Raw genomic sequence first — 11432 nt, forward strand, 5'->3', positions numbered from 1 at the left:
GGTGGGGGATGGGGGGGGTGAAGGGATAGAGACCTTGCTCTTGTATCCGGATGTCTCTGAGGTCCTTTATTGACTCTGTCTATTGTTCACAGCAGCACTCCTAATCACTCTCAACAGGGAGGTTGTGTTTGTGTGTGTGTGTGTGTGTGTGCGTGTGTGCCTGTCTGCCAGCTTTGTGTGTAAGACTACGTATCTTTAGCCTCATCCTCACTTTTACTCTTTCATACACTAGCCCCCACAGTGAAGCCATTGTTCAGTCTCCTCTGGTCAGCCTTAATGGACAATAGCAGTGGGTGGGAAAAGCCTTTTCCTAACACGCATACTATTAGTGTAATGGTCCACACACAGACACACACACACACACACACACACACACACACACACAAACACACGTATACACGCAGAATGAGCAGTAAATGCCATCTAAATAGCAGGCATACATATGTATGGTCTCTCTTACTCACGAGCGCGTACAGAAGGCCGGTTGTACACCACCATCCTGTTTGCATCTGTCTTAACAATGAGTGCTGTCATGGATATTATAAGAGATGACTGTTTTAGGGACTAGCAGTGGAAAGTGATGCACATTAGCGCACGCACGCGCACACACACACACACACACACACACACACACACACACACACACACACACGAACACACCAACAATGGAGCTAATCTGAATCATGGGCATTTGTCCGGTAAGCCTCGCTTTACATCTCACACTATGAGCTTTTGATTCCGTTTTGTCTCTCCCCCTATAGACAGCCACGACTGCACAAAAGGATAAACATTTCAAAGGCCCGGCGCTGTGAATAGAGTGAGTGATTTTCAGTGTGTATCTGCAGGGTGGAGGACCCAGATGGAGACAGGGAGAAGGGAGAAAGTCAATGCCAGAGTGGACAGCTTGATAGTAAGAGAGCTGTGGTGGATGGCGATGCAGTAGACCTGCAGTGAAGCAGTCTCTCTTTCTGTCTCTCTCTCTCTACACAAATTGCGCACACACACACACACACGCAGACACACACACACACATGCATACATACCTGCAAACAAAAATACACACACCCACACACTTACATTAGCTAGTTAAGGCTATGATAATGAACACTGGCAGCAGAGTTTGGCTTAAGTTGTTCCCAGTAAGAGAAAGTGATTTACGACCGGCAAAGACTCAGCAAATTACATACATATACACTGTATGATGCAAAAGCTGATTATCAGGACAGGCGTGCTGGTATTGGCAGCGTGGCAGGCAGTTCCAGTGGTGGCCACAGGGGGGCCAGTATAGCAGACTGCAGCAGTGTGAAGAGGAACGGAGGGAGAGAGAGAGAGAGAAAGAGAGAGTGAGAGAGAGAGAGGGACCGCATAGTGCCGATCAGATGACCTCGCTGCTGCAGTTAATGTTCTCTGGTGTTCAGACACAAGGCTAAGGCTCTCCCTCAAATCGCAGGGCTGCTGTACTACAAGCTATTGTAGTACATTGTAGCTGGAGTGTGTGGATGTGTATGACTGTGTATGCAGGAGGGTAAAGATGAGTGGAGTGGAGTGGGGTGGGAGAAGGAGGGTATGTGTGTGGGGAAAGAGGGAGTATGACACACAGAAGGTATATGTTACTAAAGCAGTGCTCAATTTTCTTTCTTTCTTTCTTTCTTTGTCTCTCTCTCTCTCTCTCTCTTTGTCCTCTTCTCCCTCTTCTCTCTTTGTCCCACTGCCATGGCCTCCTCCTCTCATTTTCCCCCACCCCACTTTACTTTGCCCCCCCTTCTCTACTGCCGCACTTGCCCCCCTTTCCCTCTACCTCATGCCCCCTTTCCCTCCCTCTGCTCTCTCCCTGTCTCTCCCTCGCTCCCTCTCTTCTTTCTCTCTGCAGTGCAGCACAGTGATTATCATTCCTCTCACAGAGTCAGGCCTGATAGTCAGATACTGCTGAGCACCCTTCTACATCACCTGCTTCTAGAGGGAGCAATGGAGAGAGAGACTGAGACAGAGGAAAGAGAGAAGGGAAGGGGTGGGGGAAAAAGGGGGGGGTTGTGTGACTGGTGGACTGCAGAATAAGAAGGATGAAGGAGGGAAGAGGAGAGGAAAGCAGAGGGAGAGGGAAAGTTAGAGTGAACGAAGGGTGAGAGGGAGCAGAGAAATATGGGAGGGGAAAAAAAATAGGGGAGAGCAGAAGCATGTAGAAGGGAGGATTGCTCTTACTGCAGAGGTGGTCCCACTGCAACATACACGCTGCTTACTTATAAACGTGTGAGTTCATGTGTGTGTTTGTGTGTGTGTGTATACGTGCACACCTGCAAGTGTGAGCGTCAGCAAGCAGGTGTGCCTAATGTGTGGATTTACGGTATCTGCATGGAAACTGAGTGAATGTGAGTGTGTGTGTGTGTGTGTTGTGGTAACAGGGCGCCCAGGCTCATCAACATCTGCGAGTCAGACAGCTGAAGAATCGCCGCTCATATTGCTTCATCCCTAAGCTGAGTTTCAACCTGCTCCAAACCATTTTTCTGCATTCTGCAAATACCACAAGAGCCCATCATCTCTGCGCTCTAAACAGCATTCTTTGTCTCTTCATTTCTACTTCAGACAGCCTGTGGTCGTGCTGAGCCTTTTGGTCTGTGCCTTTCTTGTTTTTTAGTTTTTTTTCAATTTTACCCTCCCACACATGCTGATTAACGGTCCTTTCTTTCTTTCTTTCTTTCTTTCCTTCTTTTTTTCGTGCTTATTCACCCATTTAACAGTTGTTATATTCATCATTAGTTGCTGCTTATTCCCTCCTACTTTCTGCCTTGCCACTTGTCTTTACCTGTCTTGCTTGACCTAATGGCTGAATTGTGTAAACAGGACGTCTGTTCCTTTCAGCATAGCCTCAGGAAACCGCATTCCAACACTGCACACGTCACTCCATTACAGCACAAGGTCCTGGATACAGCTTTAGATCAGTTCTATATTTAAATAACTAGTGTAAATATGTCATCGTCAAATGAATTGTTAACACATCTGTCCTGTTCACACAGCCCCTGTGAGATGCTTTCTGTCAGCATATTTTCACTGTTTCTCCTCCTCGCTGCCTTTGATGCATAACTTAACAGTCGACAGCAAAAGGTTTCAAAAGATTTTTCTAGCTAATGTTTCAGAGATTTTTTGGGGGGGGCAAATTTGACCTAAGAACGGAGAAATTTGACCAGCGGAGTCAATCACTTTCTCAAAGTTACTTTAGTTTTGTTCACTGGCGTCGTTGGCGTGGTGATAAATCACACAAGTGATTGAAAAAAAGTGTTGAAGTGTGGTGCCAAAAAATAAATAAATAAAAGAAATACAGATGAACTTAGCTGTTTGAGTAGATGAGATAAAACACCCAATATATTCATGTGACTTCTCTCTACCAAATTTCACAGTTTCACACATTGCCTGTAAAAAAGAAAAAATTCCCTTAAAATTATCATTCAAAGCATCTGGAATGGATAGCAGAATATAAATGGCGACACAGTTGAAATGGCAAGGAAAAAGCAGACACTAAATCACATGCCAGACACGAAACATGACATCAGAAGAGCCACATCAGCTTTGAATGTGTGAATTAGACAATAGTGTGATTAGACAATAGTGTGAATTGATCCGTGTAGTTAGCGTCTCCACACGAAGTGTCTTTTACGTGGCAGTTTAATCACACAAAGTGACGGCATTCCTGCTCAATGCAAAAAAAAAAACTGTCAATACAAACTTTTACTTTACTTTTCAATAATGTCTGAAGTCTAATAAACTCACAGTTATTTGCGTTCACTCACTCATTCCAGCACCAACTCCACTCTCAAAGTTTGAGCACATACATTCATCTGCTGGCTGCATTAGCACAACATGATTTCAAAACAAGAGAGCAGAGGCAAAGGTCATTCTGACTGATCAGCATTCCAGGTATGAAGTGCGGTCTATGCCCATGCGGTGTCAACAGAGGCGTGTTAGTTTTCATTGTGTGTTATGGTAACATAATGTAATATCAGCTCATTTATTTTTAGGGAGTAAATGAGCTATCATATTATGAGGAACAGGATGAGGTGGCATAATTTGATCATATAAATAGTGACATGAGACTGTTATATTGATATCGCATTGAGTATCTGATATCTGCTTGTCCAGTATGGTAGAGATGTTTTCCTAAGAGATATGTCAAAACACCCTGTAAATACTTCCTTATTCAATTATGTTTTTTGTAAACTAATTATTCCATGAAAACACATATTATATTTTAATGGGAGAGCTATTCTAACCCACTAGAGCTGCTAAGCCACTTAAGGAATTCCATAAATCTGGCCTTTAATTGAGACTTTCAGTATCCCATGAGGGTCACACAATCCCATTTCTGGCATGAAAATAATCACATTTAAAAAATATTGATGCTTGGCATCAAATATCGTGTGTCCACACGCTGAAATCATCAGTCAAGGACAACTGGCAGGGAAATTAATACGCAAAGCTACACCCCTCAGTCAACGTTAGGAAAATTTCAGGCGTCTGGAAGGAGAGATTGCAAATAGGATGTCAGGTGTCCGTTTGATTGACATTTGGCTCACAAAACTGTCCGACTTCTGCCCGTTTCAACACAAAAACAAACTTAACCATCGGAAAGAAAAAAAAAATCCTCTCTACCTCCAGTTTCTTTTTCTTTTTTAGCACAGAAACAAATGCGGGCATGCGACAACGTGCAGGAAGGTGGGAGTGGGATGTTGGGAAAGAAAGGTGAAAACATAATCTATCGCTTGTGAGGCTGGCCAACGTGCTATCAGACTAGCTAAAGGCATTGTAACTGATGAACATTTGTGAAATATTAGGAAAATATTAGCCCTCGTTCTCAGTCATTAAAACATATAAATTCCTTCTGCCACAGTCTGTTACATTTTTAATAAACAAAACCAAGCAGGCAAGAAAAAACACGTCTTTTAGGTAATTAAAACCTAAGAGCTGTTTAGCCCAAATGTAATTATTGAACAGCCTCTGTCAATTAATTTAGCTACTTCCAGTCTGTCAAATATAAATCCAATAGCAAAAAGCTATCATACACTGTCAGTGGATATTGATCTTCAATCTTTTTGGTATCAGTCTTAAATAAGCCATATAAGTCAAACAGTCAAATTATATTTTGGTGCAGAAAATGAGTTTATTTGTTCCATCTTTAGTATCCACAATCATTACAGTAATGTGTTGCAGTGTATCTAAAGTAGGATGTGCATCAGCTCTATACACTGTGGTCAGTTATGGATTATGTATGACATCCTGACTTTGCGTGCAACGTGACTTGGAGTTTATTGAATGGATGAACAAATGTGCGGCCACAGTGGGAACCTGACCTCCAATCTGAGCGTTGTTATGAACACAATACTTATATGTATGAAAGAGAAAGTAAACAATATAATGTATATATAATAAGCTGATAAATAATAAAATCAGCCATTACGTGGTGGCTCTCCCCCTGTACCTAGATGATGTCAAACATAAATGAGAATCAGCATAGAGCCAAAGGGAAATGTGGCTCTAGTCCTACAACCATATTTGTAGTTTTGGTTTATGCATAAGCCGCATCCTGTCAATTCATTATGCAGACCAGAGTGTAGCAGGGCATAGACTAACACACTCACATACTAATGTGCTCTCACACACACACACACACACACACACACAGTCAGATGTGGAGATGTTGCATGTACACACACAAACACACATGTGTTGAATATGCAGACACATGTAGGGAGAAGAGAGGGAGACTGTTAATTAACTAGAGCTCGTTAATTCTCTTTGAACCGACAGCAAGGAGGTTTACACACTAATTACCTTGATGACTAAGCCAACCTGTGCACGAGCACACACACATGCACATCCTCACACTACGAGCATGCGCGCACACTCACACACACACACACACGTATTCTCACAGGCTGACATAACACATCTTGCAGGCTTTGAAAGTCTCACACTCACACACCGCCATAAAACACAAACATAAAGGTGTGAAGTCTCACTCGTAAGTGTAAGCATATGCATGCACGCACGCACGCACGCACGCACGCACGCACGCACGCACGCGCACACACACACACACACACACACACACACACACACACACACACACACACACGTGCATGCACTGCACCATGAGCTTGCCCTGAAATGAAAGCTATATTAGGAACATTTTTTTTTTTTATAGTTTCTTCATAGCTGCAAGATTCAGATGGTTAAGTTTAGTCTGAGTTCAGACCCATCATTCCTCTGTTTGATTCACACTGATCTGCCAGAAATAACTTCACAATAACTTCCATACTGTATCAGGAAAGTCGCACGCTTGTAAAGCGCAGATGCATTACACGAACATAAATACACAAACACACGCGCATACACGCACTCGAGCACACTCGCCATGCCGTGCAGACGAGTGAAGCTCCCATGTCAGTATTGAACCGTAATGGCCCGTGTCAGATTAAGAGGAAGGTTTTTTATGTCCTCCGTCAAACTCAATTAATATCCCATCAGGCATGAATTCTTAGGACACACTGGACCTAAGCCAATTCATCTGTTTGTGTGTGTATGTTCACATGTATGGATGTGTGTGGAAATTCAGTAGATATTTGGCATATTTAGTAATCAGTCTTCATTGCTACTGCTCAGCCAAATAATAGAAAGCATGCACACGTACACGCATGTATACGCTTACACGCAAACAGGCCTTTGTGCTTTGTTCAGGATGGAAAACATCAAGGAGTATGGAGATTTACTTTTTTAGAGAAAGGTAGGAAAATAAAAACAGATATATTTAACGTATGAGCAAAGAAGAAAGAGATGCAAAAAGCTTAAAAAAAAAGACTGACTGAAAAATGTTGGAATGATTGGGGAGGAGCAGGAGTAGAAATGAAGGAGTGTAAAGCCAAATTTGGAAAGAAGTGAGACAACAATGATAAGAAGCAAGAGGGACAAGGCCGGCTGTGTAGAGTGTACAATAAGTAGAATTTATCGACTAAAAGATGCCAAAATATGGGATTTGGCAAAGGAATAGAAGAGAGGTTAGTCAATGAGCGAAAGACTTTGAAATAGAGAAGACGGAGGATGAGCGAAAAAAGAAGGAAAAGGGGTTAGAGAGTGTAGAGAAGTTATGGGTCAATAAAGCCTGCTGTGGGAAAGAGGAGCGGGACTCATAACGAGGTCAAGGACACATCATCGATCGCCACATCATAAAGCTGACTGGCAGAGAAGAGAAGAAGGGATGGAAGAGAGGGGGGGTGGGGGTGGGGAGCAAGAGGGAAAACAGAGAATAGAGGGAGATCTACAGCTGTGAAAAGCGGAGTTGACTGCGGGATCGGCCGAAGGAAGCAAGGATCACAACAGAGGAGAGAAATAGAAAATAAAATAATCAGGATGAGGGAATGAAAGGGGGCAGCTCTGGCCAGAAAGAGGGTTAGAGGGAAATTGAATTAGATGGAATCATGGCTGAACAGATGAATTTTGTAATAGAACACACACAGAGAGCAACCAGCACCCGGCCTCCAATAGTAGTAACTCACTTTTTGTCTGTCAATCAAGTCCCAGCCTATGTCGCAGACTGGTTTTCTACATTCATAAAGTAATCCTTGCTCCAGTTTGTGTAATAGACCTAAGCATCTGAAGGGTGGAAACAGATTACTGGATGGATTGACATTGAATTTTATACAGACATTCATGGTCCCCAGAGGATGAAGTCTGCTGAAATATCTTGACAACTGATGAATGGATTGCCATGAAATTTGGTGCACACATTCATGTCCCACTTAGGATAAATTGGTGATCCCCTAACTTTTCATCTAGCGCCATCAATAGATCAACATCTGGCCAGTACTTTGGTTCATGACCAAATACCTGCGAAAGGAATGATCTCCCCAACGTCAGCTGGACTTTAGCGGTTAGTGCCAATTAGCAAATGTTAGCATGCTAACATGCTACGCTAAGACATGGAACATGATAAACATTATGTCTGCTTAGCATCACCATGTTATCATTGTCTTTGTGAGCATGCTAGCATGCTGATGTTAGCATTTAGCTTAAAGCATAGACTCACAGAGCTGCTCACATGGCTGTAGACTCTAAGACTTGTTTAATCACTGTTGTGAAGGTATTTCCAGGATCCTCTTATGCTTTTCTAACTATATGGATAAAAAAAAAAAAGATATTCCATTTGTGCACAACCAAGTATGTTTCTCAGGCTTTTACAGTTTTTTACAAGTTGAGTATCATTTCACGCTATGATCTGTGCTTGAATTAGGAAAAATGTGTGAATGAGGAAACGGGTAAAATTATTTTCTACTGTGCAAAAGATTTAATGTTTTTTCTTACAAAAAGTTAAAACCTTCTGAAATACCTTCCGAATATCACTGAGTGTTGTTAAGAAACCTTCCTGGTTTTCAGAAAGATTGCTGGGTATTTATATATCAGAAAGTCAGACATGTAGCCCTGTGACTCGAATGTAATGGTAATAAATGAACGGCACAAAGTGGAGCTAACAATAATCTCATCTCCTCAGTAATCTAATTTTCTTCCTGTTTTATGTTGTTTCAATAAACAAAAGATTTGAGAGGAAATAGGTGTAGAGAAATGATTTCCCTTGTCTTGTGATCAGAAATTATTATTATTTTCACATCATTTATATCATGAAATAATTATCCAGTGATCATGAAAAAGCATTGTGCCGTGGTGATGCATTGTTATTATCATTCTATGATCCTGAGAAAACAGTTTTGACAGCCTGTTAAGTCAAGGATTTATTTGTGGTGTCAACATCACTGATCTCAAAAAAACAAACTTATTATGGTGAGATCACACAATTAACTTTCTGTTTTCATCGCAGAAAAACAAAAAAGATCCTTACCGATGCCCTCTGTGGTTTTCTGTACTCTGCCTCTTATACTCTGTCACCCACTTTTCCCTCTCTGTGCCATTGCCCCTAGACTGAACAAGTGGAAAAGAGGTTGGACTGCTTCATCTAGCTAATGCTCTAAAAATACATTGCTCTCTCTGTGGAGAGTTAAGATGAAGCCACTGAGATTCCAAGAACTGCTGCTTTTCCATTAGATTGTAATATGTCTTCCTCTTCCTCAGTCTTGCTTGTGCTCACCATCCCTGCTGTCTTGAGTTACTTTCTCTCATCCCTCTTTCATCTTAACGTTGTTAAGAAATGGCAGAAGAAACAAATGCTCTGTTAATTTCCCCCTTCTGCTTAATTAATTTTGCTCTGTTCCCCTCTCCTCTTGTCTTGCATGTTCATTAGTTGAAATGTTCAAAAATGTTCCTTTTTCTTGTAGGTGGTTAGAAAAAAAAGAAAAAAAGAATTTGTGCAGTTTTGGCTTTTATCCCAGCCGTCCATCAGTTTCCCTCCAGATTATCCTGAGGCGACGTTCCGAGCTGAAGTTTTTCCACCCTAATCTGCCCCATCCCTCTGTTCACTCACTTCCTTTCTATACGCCGCATGTTTCAAAGCAGATCTAAATTGAAAGGGGTGTAATTTTGCAAGTAGATAAATGAGTATGAGGGGAGATAGGAGGGGTGTTGTATAGAAATGGGCTTCCTGGTGCAGAGTGATCCCTCCAGGCCAGACGCAATCATTTAACTCTCTGTGATATTCTCTCAGCGTGGACTTATTAAAGTCTTTCCCCGTCTCCAAAGTGAAAACTTGTCCGCTAAGTACACCGGGGTGATTTGTGTGTTAAAATAGCGGCAGGTGTGATGCTCAGTTTGAGTGAATGATGTGATTCGTTACTGAATCACCACCACTTTCACTGCAGGATTGGGAGATTTGTCACTGGTGGTTGATGGCCTGTTGGTTTATGTTCACAGTTAAGGCTGCAGCCTACTTTTGAAACCACCATGGTTTCATTCAAGCTTTCACAAGTGGAAGGCATGTTTCTCTTATTCAGATCCAAATTAACCTCCACTTGGTGACTGGTAGTCTTCCTTGGGCCAATTTAAAATAGTAATAAAAAAAAAAAAACAAACAGTAAATTTCAAATTGCACGTATCATGCAGACGTATCAATAGAACAGGAAAAGACAGAATAAACATAAACATCAGAAAATAAGTTCAATTATTTTTGCAAGCTGAAGGGAAAACAATAATAAAATTATACACTGAAAACAAACAAAAAAAAAATCAATCTAAAAATCAATAAAACTAAAAGGATGAGGCTGTTGATATTCTATATTTTTGGTAGTGTCAACAAATCCAGCAAAAATACCAAAACAAAACAATGCATTCATCCATCTCTCCAGTTTCCAACTTCCTGACTGTATTTGTGGCAGTCAGCCCAAAGCCCATTTGATCTTTCTGAAGATGCAAGTCTTTAAAAAGTGTCACAAATATACAGTTTTGTTTTGTTTTTTGTTTTCATAAGTGAAATCATTTCCTTAAACAGCAGGGCGCTGTAGTCTTTAGCAGACATAACTTAAACAGGAGTAAATTGTGTTTTAGTTGGGGACTATTTTCAGCTGTGGATTCTCACACATTTTGTGAACTAATGAGGATTTATCCTGTATGCACAGCAGGATGCTGTAGGTGGGAGTAAGTTAAAATAAACTACAGTTCCAATGTAATTAGTTATGAAGGAAGATGTCACAATGGAGATGTATGCTGTAGAGAAAGAAGCTACATGAAGCTTTGGATACACAGACGAGACTTTTAATAAGATAAGTGCATTGCTGGTTTTAGTTTTTGCCATGGGATTTGTTGACATTAAGAAAAATATAGAACAGGACCAGAATTATCATTTAAAATCCTCCACTTGTTTTAAGCACCAAGTAAGTGTTTTTAAGAGGGGACTCTATATTACTTATCTACTGCTACTACTGGGCACCATTCCAGATGAAAAATAAGTGTCTTCAGGCAGGCCAGAGGTTTGTAAACATCAGCCATATCCAGCAGCATTAATCTAAACTGGGATTAAAAACCAACCAAAAACTTTGAAAGACAGCAGTGATTGGTTGATGACTATTACCCTGCATTGTAGAAGCTAAGCCCATAATCAAGACGAACATGATCAGATAATCTCAATATGTCTTTGCAGACCACTGCCCACCACCTAATCCCCAGATTTAGAATCTCAGATTAGGAATCCTGGATGATTAATCCCATATTGTGTGTGTGTGATTCCTGCAGGGAACCCTTCGCCGGGTGACCTTCTCGGTAGTCAGCCAGCCCCAGGACGCCGGTTGCTATGACAGTGGCATGGAGGACTCAGAGACACCGAGCAGCAAGAGTTCATCAGGGCCACGGCTGGGAGCCCTGCCGCTGCCCGAAGAAGGCTATGAGCGAACCACACCGGAGGGCAGTGTGGGCGAGGAGGAGCATGTGGAGAATGGTCAGAGCAACCGTGCGCACGCACACACACACACACGCACGCACTCTCTCTCACACACCCCCCCCCCCCCCCT

At 41.9% G+C, this 11432-nt stretch overlaps 1 protein-coding gene across 1 annotated transcript in view; it reads left to right on the forward strand.

Annotated features, from left to right (window-relative positions):
- Positions 1–11432, forward strand: part of pcdh7a (protocadherin 7a) — a 43523-nt gene that overhangs the window by 24780 nt on the left and 7311 nt on the right. The window contains exon 4 of the mRNA XM_023419211.2: positions 11158–11359. Within this exon, the coding sequence (XP_023274979.1) occupies positions 11158–11359 (202 nt within the window). The remainder of the gene's footprint in view (positions 1–11157; positions 11360–11432) is intronic.

The sequence above is a fragment of the Seriola lalandi genome, unplaced genomic scaffold, assembly GCF_002814215.2.
Source record: "Seriola lalandi dorsalis isolate HSWRI2012SDOR001 ecotype SW California unplaced genomic scaffold, Sedor1 jcf7180002054591, whole genome shotgun sequence".
In the NCBI taxonomy this organism is placed as follows: domain Eukaryota; kingdom Metazoa; phylum Chordata; class Actinopteri; order Carangiformes; family Carangidae; genus Seriola; species Seriola lalandi.